We start from the raw sequence: 17,849 nt of genomic DNA on the forward strand, positions 1-17,849 counted from the left end.
AATTTACGACAGATAATTTGAGAAGAATAGCATGTGAAGTATCACGAATTTTTAAAAATGCTTCACCACTTACCATGAAACTAAAATCGAAATTCAGAAGTATGCACGCCCTGATCAAGATACTATAAATTCATATAGCATGCACGAGTTCCAATAAAAATGATTTCACAATTGGGTAATGAGGTAAGAAAACGAAGTTCTTGCTGCGGGATGGGCTTGGCGAATAGAAGTAGGCGGTTCAAAAGCAGTATGGGATGGATAAAAAGGCGATAAGGGATACGAGACTTTAGTCGATGTCCAGGTATGGTGGGAAGGGCTGGGAAGTGCCGAAGAAGGAGAGAGCAGGCAGCAATGGTGAAGCTGGATGCTCGAAGTCATTTTAGATACGGCAAGACCGCTCAGGAGGAGTAGAAAGTTGCCACAACCTAGGAGGGGTTTATAGGAAGCCAAAAAACGTGGGCCTTTTTACATAAGAAAGGGGAGAGCGCCAGGAGAACGTCGAGACGCCATCAGTTTAATGCTAAATGACCAGAAAATTTGGCTAGAATTTGGTCAGAAATTTTAAAAGTCTATAATATCTTTTTTATTTTAAAATAAATTGATCTTTTTTTCATTTTTTAATTAAAAGATAGTATTAAAGTTACAAAGGTAAAAATGTTCAAAAAGGTAAAATAACATAATGTGTAATATGTTGTTTTATCATTCTGGCCAAATTCTAATCAAATTTTCTCGCCAAAATGATTTTTCCTTCATAATTATTGACTTCCAATTGGATCTTACCTACCCCTTAGTTATATTTAAACGGAAAAAAAAAAAGGAAATCAAATAAATGGGAAGGTTAATCACGGTCTGCTAGCATATGTATTTTCTGGCCTGGTTAATTTAAATTTGTGTCGAAAAATCTCATAAATTGTCTTCTTTCAACTTTTAGTGGTGCTTATTTGATCCTCCTAAGATTACTACTTACTTAATGAAAAAGAGTAATAAATTGAAATAATAAATCTCTTTTAATTTATTATAATGGACGAGTAAGAAATTTTTGTTTTTTTTTATATACTAAATTAGTAAAAGGGAACACAAGGATACTATACAAATTGTTGAATTGGTTCATTTGCAACATAATCAATCTTATTTATCGCCTGTGAAGTACTTTCTTCGTTTTCATTTAGTTATCATGTATTAAAAATAATTATTCCCAAATATGTGTTATTTTAGAGAATTAATAGAGACTTGATTATGTTTTACCAAATGAAACAAAAGAAATATTTTATTATAATTTTATAATGAATATGCAAAATTTTATCCCGATAACAAAATGAAAATAGAAGAAATATTTGATACAATTGAAATCTGAAGTTCAAGAGTAGTGGGTAAATTAGGTGATTTTAGCTAAAAATCCATGTTGGTTGGATTCAAACGAATCTTTCACATTGCGGTTTCAAAATTTATAAAGTTTCGAACCTTATGTAACTTGTCCTCGAAAACTTTTATGTTAGAAGGATGTAACATAATAACTTGTTTTTCAATATATGAATCAAACATGATAAAATGAAATAGTTAATTCAGATAAATTGTGTTGAAATTAGAAAGTGAAATCATAAAAAATACCAAGAAAAAAAAAGTGAGTATGAAGGAGAGGAAGAATTAAAATTGAAAAGGAAGATATGCGTATCTTATTTAATGAGAGAAAAAAATATCATTATTTACTCATTCATCTGTATAACCTCAACAATTAGTTAAAAAAATTGTTAAAAATTTGAATCGAATAGTTTAATTATGATTAAGTGATATGTTTTCTTACTTCCTACTTTATTATTTAGTTAATTGAGATTAAAATGACTGATCAGATGTTTTGTGCGTATTTACTTAAAACAATAACGTCATTACCTTATCCTTCATTCACCGACCACCGCTATATCTATCCATCATAACAATCGGAAACGTGGCATTCAAAATATCAATCGTTACATTCATATTTATTACTGATCACTGTCAAACCTAATAATTTTGTATTTTCTTTCAAAAATATGTAAAAAAGAAAATTATTACATTTTTCTTGCAAATTCAATTTCCTACACAAGGTTTTATGTTTACACCTGCACAATTATCCTAATTTTATCTAAATACACAACCTATTTAAGAAAGAAATCGCTTCATTAAAAGAATAAAGATATTTAGACCAAATTGCAACGAAATAATGTTTAATGTCTATTTATTTTGCACCAAAGAATTGTTTATTTATTAATAGCCAAGATAATTGGATATAGATTTCATGTCCAAGATAACAAAAAAATCAAATAATCATCATAATAAGAAAATGTAAAATAGAAAATAATAATTCCATAAATAATAATCAAAACGTACTTAAATTCTTTATTTATTATAATCCTCTCGATCTAGATTCTAGAGTAATAAAACAGACGGCTATAAAACGCAGTCTCACTATAACTGTCGTAAGGAGAGTTACACCTTAACCTTCCTCCAAATCCTCGAATCTCGTATAAAATCCTCACTCCCCTGTTTTCTCTTCATTTATCATTTTCCGTCTTTCTATTTATAGTAATTTTATTTCTTTTTTATTTTTCTGCCGGCGGTTTCAGTTTCCGGCGACTTAGTTAGTGGTACAATGGGATCAGCATTGTTGTCGGAATTCGGTACAGAGATTGTAATTCCGATTTGCGCCGTTATCGGAATTGTGTTCTCTCTTGTACAATGGTACCTTGTCTCGAACTGTCGCCTGACCAGGGAGGTTGTTCTCCGAGAAACAACAAGAATAATTGATTCAACGAAAGTTTAGTTGAGGAAGAGGAAGGTATCAATGACCAGAACGCTGTTGTTAAGTGTGCCGAAATACAGAATGCCATCTCCGAAGGTGAAAGTTACCTTCTTTTAGATCTCTTTTGTTTATTGAAAGATCATGTTGTAGCCATAGTTGTGAATAGTTGCTCTTTGTGTGTTCATTTCGTCTTTTATGGAGCTCCACTTGAGCCAAGAGTGTCTTTTGGAATCAGTCTCTCTACCTCCTGAGGTAGAGGTAATGCTGCTTAGTTCACATTAGTATTATGTCGTCTGTCATCCTAGTGAACAATGTTATGGTTGTATAGTTTTGTCTCTTCTTTTCATTTTGCTAAATTAAACATATCCTTTGGTTTGGCACCGAGACTTGATCAATTATTAAAGTTGGTTGAGCATGTAGGAATACATGCTATAGATGTTATTTCTGTTTCAATTCAGTTTGTTATCTCCAAATCTTTCAGAAAAAAGGCTTCCTCATTTGTTGGTGTGGACTTGGTGCTATTGTATTGACTTGAAATTTACCTTTTTTCGTTCATTATGCTATTCGTCTGCTTCTCTTAGTTGGTTCAGCCTAAGTATTGTTAAATCCTCATTTAAGGTGGGCTTAAACCTTGATAGTTTACTCAGCCTCAATGCTGCTATCTGTGTATCCATATCACACGAGTCAATATAATGATGAAATATTGTATGATTGTAGTTAAGTATTAATGATTTGCTGGCAACTCATATTACTGATTCCCTGGCAACTCCATGTCATTGCAGTCAGCCACTTCAAAAACTAAAAAAAATGTAAGGGCCAGTTCCTCAGATATTTATGCCCTGGTCAATAATGCTTGTCTTGATTATGTAAATCAACGTGATTATCTGAGAAGTAAAATTATGTATTTTTATGCTAGTGCTATATGTAATGTAGCCTAGGGAGTGTTCTATTCGTCATTTTCTGTTAAATCGCCTTTATCATGTTTCTGATCTCAATGTCTTTCCCTTGTCTCCCTTATTTTTTTAAGCTGCTTCCTTTTGTCTCCTGTTTTTCCTATTGACTCACTCATAAGCATTGGTTTAAATTAAATCCTCTTGGCTAGACGTGAAATCTTTTGAGTTAGTATCTAATACTAATTGATTTGCTTATTGTGGCAGGGGCAACATCCTTCCTTTTCACTGAATATCAGTATTGGTCTTTGGGCTGGACTTATCAGGATTTGTCACAGAGTACTACACTAGCAATGCTTACAGGTTAGATTAGTAGTTTGTCTTCATACTGTGATTTTATGTACTTGTTACAGTGATGTAACTTCATCTTATGTATGTTCTCCCCTTGTTTCTATTGCAGCCCTGTCCAAGATGTAGCTGACTCCTGCAGGACTGGAACTGCAACCAATGTTATTTTTGGCCTTGCTCTTGGCTACAAATCTGTCATCATTCCTATCTTAGCCATTGCAATAGCTATCTTTGTCAGTTTTACTTTTGCTGCCATGTATGGTATCGCTGTTGCTGCTCTTGGAATGTTGAGTACCATTGCTACTGGATTGGCCATTGATGCATATGGACCTATCAGTGACAATGCTGGAGGTATAGCTGAGATGGCTGGAATGAGCCACCGGATCCGTGAAAGAACTGATGCCCTTGATGCTGCTGGAAACACCACTGCTGCTATTGGAAAGGTTGTATCTTATTTGTTTTGCTTTCCTCTCTGTGACCGTTTGTAGATCCATTTTAGACATATTGCTTGCGCATATTTACGCAAATGCATGGCAATAAATTTGTTTAGAGATCACAATTTTGTCATAGTGATGCATTTGGTACTCTTGTTTCTTTTTGGTCAATCAGATTTGAGATTACTTTTTTTGAGACACTAATCATGATTTGATTTTCATATTTGCATTCTCACAATGCTAAATTTGTTCAGCATTTCTCCTTTTATCTAACCTAGTATGAACTTTTTAATTCCTAGGGATATGCCATTGGATCCGCTGCACTTGTGTCCCTGGCCCTGTTTGGTGCTTTTGTGAGTCGGGCTTCAATTTCAACAGTCGATGTCTTGACCCCCAAGGTCTTCATTGGTTTGATTGTTGGTGCCATGCTTCCCTACTGGTTCTCTGCCATGACCATGAAGAGTGTCGGTAGTGCAGCTCTGAAGATGGTTGAGGAAGTTCGCGGACAATTTAACACCATCCCTGGTCTCATGGAAGGCCTTGCCAAGCCTGATTACACTACTTGTGTTAAGATCTCGACTGATGCTTCTATTAAAGAAATTATTCCCCCAGGTGCTCTGGTCATGCTTACGCCCCTCATAGTTGGAATTTTCTTCGGAGTGGAGACTCTTTCTGGTGTTCTTGCCGGTGCTTTGGTTTCTGGTGTTCAGGTATAATTGATTCAACCCTCTTTAACGTTGTACATTTTATTTTCTGTTCGAGTTGGTTGTTTACCTTTCCAGAACAGTTCCTTTTTGGAAGAATATGGCGTAAGAATCTGCTCCTATCTGTCTCATTTTGTAGATTGCAATATCTGCATCAAACACTGGTGGTGCATGGGACAATGCCAAGAAGTATATTGAGGTAAAGAAATTAAAACACATCTATGCACTGATATTTTATTAGACACTCCAAGTTTGCTAACTGCCGAGTATGTGCCAGGCTGGTGCTTCAGAGCATGCAAGGACCCTTGGCCCAAAGGGTTCTGAACCACACAAAGCTGCGGTTATTGGCAACACCATTGGTGATCCTCTGAAGGATACTTCAGGTCCATCACTCAATATCCTAATCAAGCTGATGGCAGTAGAGTCACTTGTCTTTGCTCCAATCTTTGCAACACATGGCGGTATACTTTTCAAGATTTTCTAAGTAGAAAGACACTTCACCAAGCCCTATGGTATTTCCATTCTTCACCAACCTTTCTGCTCTAATTTCCATAAGCATGGGATTTCTTCATTAGTTCTTAGCTAGTCACAGGTTTAGTTTGAAGATGACGATGGCGACCACACCTAGTTAATTAGTTTTCTTTGGTAGACCTAGTCTTTCAGTTGTCTGTAACGTCATTATCCATGTTTAGTACATCGTTTATTTTGTTACACGAAGCAAGGTTTCATTTTTATAGCTTACATTGGTAGTTGTGGGCTTGTGTTACTATCATTGTGTCTTTTTCTCTCTGCTCACTTAGTATTTTACAATTTTCTTGTTATTTAGCCTAGTCTAACTTAATATTTATTGGAATGCTTCAAGGAAATTAAAGAAAATGAGCTCAAAATAAAAGAGTTTCAATTTGAAAACCAAATAATCATTGGATGATTCATTTATTAGAATGATGCTTTTTTCTTCTGAGCAACAACAACATACCCAATGAAATCCCACAAGTGAGATTTGGGGAGGGTACGTATGTAGACCTTACCACTACCTCATGGAGGTAGAAAGGCTGTTATCTAAAGACCCTTTGGTCAAGTGCAACAATTCTCGGTATAAAGAAGAAGAGACAATGAAGAGAATATAGCAAGTAACAAGGAATAGTGCAAAAGCTGCCAAAACAACAATAAAATCACGTGATAATTGAAATATCATAAACAATATACTAGGATATATTATTAAAAAAATAAACAACTAGTACCATCACAAACACTAGCCACCCTAAACAAGACAATACTATACTACCTACTACTCTTCTACTCTAATACGTGTCCTCCACACCCTACTATCTAGGGTCATCTACTCGGTAACCTGAACCTGCATCTCATCACCTCTCTCCAAAACTTCTTCGCGCTACAGCATAAAGAAAACAGTGGAAGACATATATAGTAGTACTAAATGTGTGCAGTGTGTAGTGCTCTCAAACCACGCTGGTAAAACTTCCAGTGAGTTTCTGCATAATCTGTCACTTTCTTGTATATCCTTGGTCTGTCCATATTTACTAAGTCATCTTCTGGTCCGATTTCTTTCCCTAATTCAGGTGTGTAGAACATTGCGACAGAAATTCTATCCCTCTCTGAATTACTCACTACCATATGCACCAGGCCCTTGAATATTCCATTGCTCATTACCTGTCAATTTCATTGTGGAAAATGGAATGTATCACTACAAGTAGTACATGTGCAATCCATAGAATACATGAATATTTATAGGAAAAAAGAAAAAAACAAACTTCTATATATAGTTACGTTGAGCCATAAACTAAGCAACTGCAGGTGTGATCATGGTAATATGGCAGGAGGGAAGGGACACAGTGGCGTGAGCAGAACTTTTAATAAGCTTGAAGAAGTGAATAAATAAACACACTAAGCCTGATAAGATTGACTTATTTTAAGTGCTTTTAAACCAAATTTTTTTGTATCTTTTTATAACAGAGAGTGTTTTATGTACCTCCATTTGATCACCCATGAGAACAAACAGAGCTGTAGGATCTTTTGGTACTGTATACCATTTGCCATCCTTAAGCACTTGGAGTCCTACTTCATCTTGCAAAATAATAGTGTATCCTGTTCCATCAGCATGGGGTTTTAAGCCAAGAACCAGATCAGGCCTCTGACATGGCAAGTAGTAGTTAAACCGCGCATGAAATTGTGCTTGTTTTCCAATTGTTCCAAGAAGCAATTTTCTTCCAGTTTCAGTGACTTTGCCATAGCTTTAGAGGTAATTTCTGTGACCATTTTCATTTTCTCAGAATAATCTTCTAAGACCTCTCTGCACAACAAATGTAATCAGATGGCTACCAGTATGAGTGAATCACCATTAAAAACGAATAAGCAAAATATTCAAATTTTAGTTTATGGAGGCGCTAGCTGGAAAATTGTCTAACATGCTTATGCTTGAAATCATGATGTTACCATATGCCATGTCATGGCATATCACTTCGGAATCATTGCTAATTAGCTGCTTATAGAGTCAAATATTAGCTTGCTAGGTCATTTTGTCTGTAGACTGTTACTACAGTACTCTAGCTATCTTATAAAGTGCAACTGATCAACTGTCCATTTACCTGAATGATATTGGGATTTGTGGCCAGAGGTTATACTCTCTTCTATCTTCAGGGAATACCTCGAGGAAGAGACGATCAGACCAATCAAGAGACTGACCTTGTTCCGGAACAGGATCAGCTCCATAACCTTGAAAATCATCAACTGATTTAGCATACTTGTTCTTCTCTTCCATTGGCTGTTTGAAGAATTCCCTTGAAACTTGGCGGATTTTGTCCAGGAAAGAAGTTTTAATCCCATGTCCTATTCCCTGCTCATCAAATACAACTCTTTGAATATCAAGAAAGTTGCAGAGTAGAACATATTCAGATACAGTATTTGGAATGTCCTAAACCTGAAAACATCCCCAAGAAGATAGAGCTGATCTAAGTTTCTCCAACTCTTGTTCGCGTTCGTTATCTGATGTTGTTGAAGAAGATAGGAGGTTTAGATCAATTATAGGAATTGGAGAAGTATCCATGATGTCTTCTTTTCCATCAACATCTTCACCACTTCTGCAAATATAAGGTCCTAGTGGCTCCTCCCCATGAAGGACCATTTCTTGAACTCTTTTTGACAGCAACACCTCTGAGGGTGGAACTGAATATGCAGCCATGCTAATTCTATGATCAAGTTACACTATCCAGTTGGTTTCCAATAAGAAGTTAATGAATTAGACTTCAGGTTCCAGGGTGATAGCATTTATACATAGTAGGCATAATACATAAACAACAGTTCAACTTTGACCTTAGCTGGCAAGTAACTAAGCACTCCAACTTTGAGACCAGACACCTCAACTCGCCTTCACTATGTCAGTCGAACACTCTAACTTACAAATGATCATTTAGACACGGATTCATATGTCACATCAGTGTGGATGTCCACGAGACACAATGAAAACAAATTGGAGTGTTTAGTTGTCAGTTGAGACTTGAAATCAAGTTAAGATGTCTAAACATGTGCTCTCAAGTTAAAGTGTTTACTTATATGTATTATACAGTATATATGTGTGTGTGTGTGTGTTTCTTAACAGAAGATAAGGATTGAACGTAAGATGAGGTCCACACAGCTAGCAAAGACAAATGCAATTGTCCCTACATGTGGAGGCGCCTGCAGACTTGCAGCCATGTTCATCCAAAACTTCTCATACTTGTATTTTCCCTTGGGAAGAGATACTTGTGAGGAAAAGGAATTGTAGCCAAAAATGTATACTAATAATTAAAAAGTAAACTATATATCTATAAATATTTAATGGTGAATTCGTCTTGTACAGTTGCGAGTGGCCTAAAGTTTTTGAAATATCAAATAGTATCTATTTATGGGCAGAAGTTCAAAGAAGAATATTTGTTGACTTATTCTACTTTTTTGTCCTGCCATATGATATGACAGTCGTCAATCGTCATGGACCTGTTACATCAATTGAAATAAGTCACAATTTCTGGGCTACTACTGTGATTTTTCCTTTAAATGTGCTTATTGTGCACACGTCTGCAAATATTTATCTTCAAAGGCCTCATGGATTTGATATTTTAGACTTTAAACGTGTATGCAGCAAATTTTATGCAATGCCTTTTTAGTTCATTTTTTCTATTGCTGAATCCTTGTCTAACTTAATATTGGAATGCTTGAAGGAAATTAAGAGAATGAGCTCAAATAAAAGAGTTCCAATTTGCAGACCAAATCATCATTGGATGATTCATTTATTAGAATGGTGCCTTCTTCTTCCGAACCTGAGGTGAAAAAAATGTAAAGCCAAAATTGGAGTTGTAGACTTTCTATCCATGCCCAAACAACATGAGGAAGACATATATAGATAGATAGTAGTTCTAAATGTGTGCAGTGTGTAGTGCTCTCATACCACGCTGGTAAAACTTCCAATGAGTTTCTGCATAATCTGTCACTTTCTTGTATATCCTTGGTCTGTCCATATTGACTAAGTCATCTTCTGGTCCGATTTCTTTCCCTAATTCAGGCGTGTAGAACATTGCGATAGAAATTCTATCCCTCTCTGAATTACTCACTACCCTATGCACCGGGCTCTTGAATATTCCATTGCTCATTATCTGTCAATTTCATTGTGGAAAATGGAATGCATCACTACAAGTAGTACATGTGCAATCCATAGAGTACATGTATATTTATAGAGAAAAAAAGCGAACTTCTATGTACCTCCATTTGATCACCCATGAGAACAAGCAGAGCTGTAGGATTTTTTGGTACTGTATACCATTTGCCATCCTTAAGCACTTGGAGTCCTACTTCATCTTGCAGAATAATAGTGTATCCTGTTCCATCAGCATGGGGTTTTAAGCCAAGAACCAGATCAGGCCTCTGACATGGCGAGTAGTAGTTAAACCGCGCATGCAGTTGTGCTTGTTTTCCAAATTGTTCCAAGAAGCACTTTTCTTCCAGCTTCAACGACTTTGCCATAGCTTTAGAGGTAATTTCTGTGACCATTTTCATTTTCTCAGAATAATCTTCTAAGACCTCTCTGCACAACAAATGTAATCAGATAGCTACGTGTATGAGTGAACCAGCATTAAATACGAATAAGCAAAATACTCAAATTTGTTTATGGAGCTAGCTGAAAAAATGTGCAATCTGTCTAACATGCCTATGCTTAAATCCATGATGTTACCACTTACCATATGTCATGTCACTTCTGATTCATCACTTATTAGTTGCTTATACTGTTCAGTCTCTGAGTTTACAGTATTTGTGTACAACACATGATTAGCTGAGTGCTGAGACAGAAAACTGGAACTTGGCAGAAACCTTAGCTACTAAGCAAGAAAGCAGGCACCTTGTAGGCGTATGTGACTTCACTTATATACACTGACAGTGTAAACACTATTCATGCATTTTAACTTGTAGCAGGTGACCTTTGTTGTTCTCCCAGTTACTAATAAGTCTACTTTTAGGTGGCTACTTGTAGTTTTATTTTAGGTGACAATAATGTAAATATAGAGTCAAATATTAGCTTGCTAGATCATTCTTGTCTATAGACTGTTACTATAATACTCTAGGTATCTTACTAAAGTGCAACTGATCAACTGTCCATTAACCTGAATGATATTGGGATTTGTGGCCAGAGGTTATACTGTCTTCCATCTTCAGGGAACACCTCGAGGAAGAGACGATCAGACCAATCAAGGGACTGACCTTGTTCTGGAACAGGATCAGCTCCATAACCTTGGAAATCAACAACTGATTTAGCATACCTGTTCTTCTCTTCCATTGGCTGGTTGAAGAATTCCCTTGAAACTTGGCGGATTTTGTCCAGTAAAGAAGCTGAAATCCCATGTGCTATTCCCTGCTCATCAAATAAAACTCTTTGAATATCAAGAAAGTTGCATAGTAGAAAGAATTCAGATACAGTATTTGGAATGTCCTAAACCTGAAAACATCCCCAAGAAGATAGAGCTGATCCAAGTTTCTCCAACTCTTGTTCGCGTTCGTTATCTGATGTTGTTGAAGAAGACAGGAGGTTTAGATCAATTATAGGAATTGGAGAAGTATCCATGATGTCTTCTTTTTCATCAACATCGTCACCACTTCTGCAAATATAAGGTCCTAGTGGCTCCTCCCCATGAAGGACCATTTCTTGAACTCTTTTTGACAGCAACTCCTCTACAGGTGGAACTGAATATGCAGCCATGCTTATGCTATGATCAAGTAACACTATCCAATGGGTTTCCAATTAGAAGTTCAGGTTCCAGAGTGATAGCATTATATGTAGGCATAATACAGACACTTAATTTGGCCTTAGTTGGCAAGTAAGCATCCAACTTTGAGAGTGGACATCTAGATACCTCAACTTGTCTCCACTCTGTCTGTTGAACACTCCAACTTACAAAATGATAATCTAGACACTTTTAAAATTTATATGTCACATCAGTGTTGGGTGTCCACGAGATACAGTAGAAACGAGTTGGAGTGTTTCTTAACAGAAGATAAGGATCAAACGTAAGATTAGTTCAACACAGCTAGGAAAGACAAATGCAACTGTCCCCACATGTGGAGGGGCCTGCAGACTGCAGTCATGCTAATCCAAAAACTTCCCATACTTGCATAATTTACCCTCGGGAAGAGAAATTTGAGAGGAAAATGCTGTGTTGCTTGAACCATTAGAATATATTTAGCTCAAAACAAAGAAGCCAAAGACTTTTTGACATGTTGCCCTAACTGTCTCTTGCAAGCTGTAGCAGATCTAGAGCACAAACTATAGATTCGCAGAAACCCAATAGCTTTTAGGCATATAAATATTCGATTGTGAACTCAACTACTATTGTACATTAACTTGAAGTTGTACTAAAAAGCAATAAACTTCAAATCCTGAATACGTCTATGCAACGGTGGCCTAAAGTTTTTGAAATATAAAATTATCTATTTATGCAACTGTAAGTGGCCTAAAGTTAGCTTTCTAATAAGGCCCAAACCATTTTCTGCTTTGGGAACATAGCTTGGAATAATTTTTTTGCTACTAATACATCTTTCATCCTCAGATAAAAGGCTATATACTCGGAGACATTAACCATGTGATTTCTGTGAGCTTCAAGGCCAGCTTTACTCTTGCAATTCTTAAAAAGAAATCAGCAACATTGATATACATGGAAAAATGCGATGAAAAAGAAACAAGAAAAGGACGAATATCCATCTTCTAAGACCTCATAGATTTGATATTTTAGACTTGAAACATGTATGCTGCAAATTATATGCCATGTCTTACATTCAAGAACATTGTAGAAACTATAACTTCAGGAATTACTGTGAGATACGTAATAGAACTACATTTGTGGCAAAACTACTGAATTTGGTCACAAGGTACAGAATAAGCTAACATATTTTGCATGTTAAAGTAAACAAACGAAAATTAGAATCAAATTTCTCCACGATAACCTCCGGAGCCAAAGTAGTCCCGCCTTGAATTTGCAATTTGTTGGCTTCTTTGGTGGTCTAGTTTGGGACAGTCCCGGATACGATGACCAAGCCCACCACAATAAGCACAACCCTTTACTCCACTTGCATCTGTGATGGCATCTACATCATCCATGGGATCATTGAGTTCTGCAAGGACTGGAGGGATTCTCTGCTTTGCTTCTTGCAGCAAGTGCTTTAGATCAAGCAGAGTTGTTTCGCTCTGGTTCTTGTTAATAAATGTGGTGGCAATTCCTGTTTTTCCACATCGTCCTGTTCGTCCAATCCTGTGCACATAGTTTTCAATTTCAGCAGGCATATCATAGTTAATCACATGTTGGATATCAGGAAAATCCAGCCCCTTTGAGGCAACGTCAGTGGCAACTAAAACATCTTTCTTGCATGCTTTGAAAGCTGCAATTGCATATTCTCTCTCTTCTTGATCCTTGCCTCCATGAACAGCCACAGCTTCAACTCCTTTTAAGAGCAAATACTCATGGATATCATCCACATCAGCCTTATTCTCACAGAAAATCAAAACAGGAGGTGGTGTTTTTTGCAAGCATTCGAGAAGGTAAACAATCTTGGCCTCCTGCTTCACATACTCCACTTCCTGGATCACATCAAGATTGGCTGCTCCAGCTCTGCCCACATTCACAATTACTGGTTTAACTAGTGCATTTCTTGCAAAGTTTTGGATCTTTGTGGGCATTGTAGCAGAAAATAGAAGAGTTTGTCTTTGAGCTTTGAAATGATCAAACACCTCCCTAATATCATCTTCAAAACCAAGATCTACCAGTCTGTCAGCCTCATCTAGCGTTAAGAATCTGCAAGAAAGCAACAATTTGGTAAGCACTCAAAATTTTCAAATAAAAAAATCTGGAAGAATCATGAAATGTTTCACATATACAAAATAACATATGGCTGGAAAATGTAGATTTGTTGCTAACTGTTTGTGACACATAACGCAAAGGCATCTCTCTTTTCCTCTCATATGTGAACCCAAGTAAATGTAGCAACAGGTACACACAGAATAGAAGAACATATTGTGTGAAACACCCACCGGCCAGAAACATACACGTGAGTTATAATAATGAAGGCCTATGATCCCAAATGGTGGATTAATTACAACAACAACAACAACATACCAATGTAATCCCACAAAGTAGGGTCTAGGAAGGGCAAAAGTGTACGCATACATTACCCTACCTAGGTAGAAAGGTTGTTTACAATAGACCTCACCTCAAGGAAATAAACAATCCAAATCAGTATAGAGAAAAAAATAACGGAAATGAAGAAGTCATGGCAAACACTATATATCAACCTGACAAAGCATCTTGAATAGTAATCATAACAAGATAAAATGATAATCAAAGTACAAAAGACACCAGATAATAGCCAAACTCAAGGGACAAGAAACTACAAGACTAATACTACAACTAATAGTACGGCTAATAGCGCAGAGGAATAATTGAGACAACTCTTAACTATCTAACTAACCTTCTACCCTAATTCGTGTCCTCCATAACCTCCTAACTAAGGTTATGTCCTCAGTAAGCTAAAGTTGGTCCATGTCCTATCTATTCACCTCTCTCCAATACTTCTTCGGCCTTCGGCCTTGTAATGGTGGATTAATTAGAAGCCTGTATAAGTAACTAGCTGATTTTGAAGACACTTTTCTAAGCAACAGAACATTTTTAACTACATCAGACAGAACCAGGGACAAAATATCACCATTGCCCTATGTTTTTTCATCAAATGCTGATTCTATTTAGCCGATGTCCCATCCAGATGAAAAGTCCCTATTTAAGGGGGGTAATTTCAAGTTAAAACAGAACATTTAAGAGACTCTTCAGATAAATTTCAACTAAAAGTGTTGGTCCTCACCTGCAGTTGTCAAGGTTCATTTTCTTCTTTGCTAGCAGATCTTTCAGTCTTCCAGGAGTAGCAACAACAATATGAACTCCCCTCTTCACAACATCAACTTGGGACTTCATATCAACTCCACCAATACACAGCAAAGGCCTCAATTCCGGATAGCCACTCTCCATCAGAGGTTCTATAAACTGTTCTATAACTTCATATGTCTGTCTGGCAAGCTCTCTAGATGGACAAATAATCAAGCCAAATGGTCCTTCCCCAGGGGCAATAGGCATCAAGATTTCTTCTTGCAATGCCACCATGATAAGTGGCAGCACAAAAACTAATGTCTTACCTGAACCTGTGAAAGCTATACCTATCATATCCCGACCTGATAAAATTACTGGAAGCCCCTGCACTTGGATTGGCGTTGGCTGAATAATACCCTTTGCTCTGAGTTTCTTCAGAATTGGTTCAGGGAACCTCATATCCTTGAAGTTCTTGATTGGTGGGGTAACATCATCCCCTTCCACAATGATATGCCACTGTTTTCGAATGGCATCACAAGCTTTCTTTGAGTTCCGTCTGATGGCTAAGGGTGGCTTCCATCCAGTGCACAAAGGCTCTGTATAAGTAATGCCCTTGGCTAGTTCCCGAACAGACATCAACGTTTTCTTATCAGATAAATGCTCAATCATCTCCTTCTCTTGTTGAAACACTTGTTCAGCATGACTTATCTCAGGTTGCTCTTTCTTGAGCTGAGATGCCTTGACAAGTAAACTCGGTTTCACTTCAACAAGCTTTATTTTCTCCTCTTCTTCTTCAAATGCTTCAGATTTCCCCTTGCGCTGAAGGATCTTTTGGGCCTCAATTGCCCTGCGCTTTGTAACTGGTACATACTCAACATAATCATCCTCCTCTTCAATCTCCTACAAGCACAACACTGAGTAAGAAGAGCTGAAATACTCAGATATCACTTCTTAGTACAACACAAGAAAATAGGTACGATCCATTACACACAGAGAACAGACAAGCATGAAATATTGTTCTCCAAGCTTAAAAAGGTTCAATATACCAAAGAAACAGCGTATGAGGAGGACCCAAAATCAGAATAAACTACATAATATACTCTAATACACAATACAATTAGCAAAACCCCATAAAGCAATCAAAATCAATTTCTCAAAAAAATCCCAAATTTGAGATATCCCAAATGATAAAATGCAATATTTCACTGAAAAACTGAGAAAGCAAGAATCTACATACCATATTTAAGTGGTCTGCCATCTGAGCAATAGCTAAAAAGTGGGTAATTGCAGAGAAACTAATTTCCGCTCGAGTAATTGCTGGGAACTAAATTCCGGCGACCACTAGTATGTTGCTGCGTTAAATAAACTACGAGGTCCGTTGCCGTTCTGATGACAGATGAATCAATTTCAGGTATTTATAGGTCAGATTATAGTTTGCGACTGAATTTAGGATCCAAAAGATAAATAAGCCGACTTCTCCAAAAGAGTGGAAAAGAAAAAGGAATTTTATTGTGGTCTTTTATTTGCCCTTTAAATTCATGTTTTAATTTTGTCTTTTAATATTTTAAGAAATTAAAAAAAATAGCTGAAAATATTAAGGAAAATCGAAAAAAAATGCATAATACACAAATTATGTTTTTTAAGAAAAATCACAATATACACCTTGTGTTTTTACAAAGACAACTTAATTTTTATAAAATGTATGTCGATAAAGGTATAAATTCAATATTAAAAAACTTTCACCAAGCAAAATTTAAAGTTGAGAATAGTCAAGCATAAATTTAAGCCCAAATATTTAAATCGCACAGCACTATGTTAATTTTAGATATGAAATTACTTTTAGTCATTCCTAACTTATTTAAAGTTAAACAATCTTAAATTTAAAAAAATGAAATCTCTTGCTCTCCCCCGTATGAGTTTCATATTATTTGTGATGGGATTACATTTTAAAACTTTATAAAATTCGATAAGGAATCCTAAATAAGGCCTAATAATTTGTGCACTTGCTTAGAAAGAAAAAGAGAAAATAATCCTACCACCCATTCAAGCTTTTAACTTTTATCCAATCTATGGCCAATGCATTTCTCAAAAACCTTACCTTTCCATCACTCTGCAGAACCCTACATTCCGCCATATCCACATCTCCTAACCCCACAATTACCTCCATGGAAGTAGAAGTCAAGCTCCGTTTACCAAACGCCGTTACTCACCAACGTGTCTCCTCAATTCTCTCACCTTACCACCTCAAAACTCACGCCCAAGAGAACATCTTCTTTGACGGAGCCAACTCCGAACTCTCCTCCAAACTCGCCGTTCTCCGCCTCCGATTCTACGATCTCGACACCCAATGCATTATCTCCCTCAAGGCTAAACCCGTAATTTCAAACGGTATCAGTCGCATTGAGGAAGATGAAGAACCTATTGACCCTTCTATTGGCCGGGCGTGTGTTTCGGAGCCGTGGCGGTTACCGTTGATCGATTCTTCAAGGATAATACGGAGGGTGAAAGAAGAGTATGGAATTGGGGAAAAGGGTTTGGTATGTTTGGGCGGGTTTAGGAATGTGAGAGCGGTGTATGAGTGGAACGGGTTGAAATTGGAGCTAGATGAAACGTATTATGATTTTGGAATGAATTATGAAATTGAATGTGAGAGTTGTGATCCTGAAAAAGCTAAGGATTTGCTGGAGGAGTTTTTGAAGAGTCATGCTATTGAATATTCCTACTCCAATGCTTCTAAATTTGCCATTTTCCGCTCCGGAAAATTGCCTAAGTAAGTAATAGTAGTAGTAATACTGTTGTTGTAGAACTTGGCGGAATTCGTTATTGGTGTATTAGAGAAAACATTATACATTCCTTTTCAACATTGATTCTTTTCTATAATTGATTATGAATGTGGCAACTACTATCACTATACTAGTGATGTTTCCAAAATTGGTTGTACGGATTATATATGGTACCAGCCTCAGATTAAAATGGCAATGTGGAATGAAGATGAATATGTTCGATACAACATGAATAGTAAGAATAGAAGATGATGGTTATCGACATTGGTCATCAAGAAACTGTCTTGGAAAATCGGAATTTCTAATGCAGCAACTTGAACCTTTTGTTGAAGATCCATTGTGTGTCATTATTATCACCAGAGAGAGTTATTTTTCTGGGAGGACTAAATTTGAAGTTCAATCCTAGGTCCGTAAACCTGTTATGGACCCCCCTGGATTTAAAGGTATTTACTAACTCCCATGTTGCAGACGAGTTGGCTTCTTTGAGTCAGTTTATTGATGCTTTACTCAATTGGAAGCCCTGCC

General features: G+C 36.7%; 4 protein-coding genes and 1 pseudogene across 6 annotated transcripts; 2 read left to right on the forward strand and 3 right to left on the reverse strand.

Annotated features, from left to right (window-relative positions):
* The first annotated feature begins 303 nt into the window (after positions 1-303).
* On the forward strand, positions 304-5,886 carry LOC102585850 (pyrophosphate-energized vacuolar membrane proton pump-like; annotated as a pseudogene).
* A 700-nt stretch (positions 5,887-6,586) lies between these two features.
* Positions 6,587-8,351, reverse strand: LOC102601070 (protein SRG1-like). The gene is made up of 4 exons (XM_015312758.1): positions 8,091-8,351; positions 7,759-8,006; positions 7,143-7,404; positions 6,587-6,823 (listed from the first exon to the last, which is right to left on the reverse strand). Exons 1-4 carry the CDS (start codon positions 8,349-8,351, stop codon positions 6,587-6,589), a joined length of 1,008 nt encoding a protein of 335 aa, XP_015168244.1.
* LOC102601412 (protein SRG1-like) lies at positions 8,288-11,587 on the reverse strand. Of its 3 annotated transcripts, none has more exons than XM_015312734.1 (5): positions 11,133-11,584; positions 10,801-11,048; positions 9,905-10,226; positions 9,594-9,798; positions 8,288-8,374 (listed from the first exon to the last, which is right to left on the reverse strand). In XM_015312734.1, exons 1-5 carry the CDS (start codon positions 11,391-11,393, stop codon positions 8,370-8,372), a joined length of 1,041 nt encoding a protein of 346 aa, XP_015168220.1. In that variant the 5' UTR covers positions 11,394-11,584; the 3' UTR covers positions 8,288-8,369. The 3 variants fall into 3 exon arrangements, with proteins under 3 accessions (XP_015168220.1, XP_015168221.1, XP_006356228.1); XM_015312735.1 differs by lacking the exon at positions 8,288-8,374 and adding an exon at positions 8,381-9,465 and having other exon boundaries at positions 10,957-11,048; positions 11,133-11,587; XM_006356166.2 differs by lacking the exon at positions 8,288-8,374 and adding an exon at positions 8,381-9,465 and having other exon boundaries at positions 11,133-11,587.
* An 804-nt stretch (positions 11,588-12,391) lies between these two features.
* LOC102601744 (DEAD-box ATP-dependent RNA helicase 35-like) lies at positions 12,392-16,055 on the reverse strand. The gene is made up of 3 exons (XM_006356167.2): positions 15,779-16,055; positions 14,540-15,441; positions 12,392-13,479 (listed from the first exon to the last, which is right to left on the reverse strand). The coding sequence occupies exons 1-3, from the start codon at positions 15,797-15,799 to the stop codon at positions 12,615-12,617; spliced, it is 1,788 nt and encodes a 595-aa protein (XP_006356229.1). The 5' UTR covers positions 15,800-16,055; the 3' UTR covers positions 12,392-12,614.
* A 395-nt stretch (positions 16,056-16,450) lies between these two features.
* LOC102602081 (triphosphate tunel metalloenzyme 3-like) lies at positions 16,451-17,391 on the forward strand. The gene has a single exon (XM_006356168.2). The coding sequence runs from the start codon at positions 16,611-16,613 to the stop codon at positions 17,313-17,315; it is 705 nt and encodes a 234-aa protein (XP_006356230.1). The 5' UTR covers positions 16,451-16,610; the 3' UTR covers positions 17,316-17,391.
* The last annotated feature ends 458 nt before the right edge of the window (positions 17,392-17,849 follow it).

Source organism: Solanum tuberosum, unplaced genomic scaffold (genome assembly GCF_000226075.1).
Source record: "Solanum tuberosum cultivar DM 1-3 516 R44 unplaced genomic scaffold, SolTub_3.0 scf00215, whole genome shotgun sequence".
NCBI classification, from domain to species: domain Eukaryota; kingdom Viridiplantae; phylum Streptophyta; class Magnoliopsida; order Solanales; family Solanaceae; genus Solanum; species Solanum tuberosum.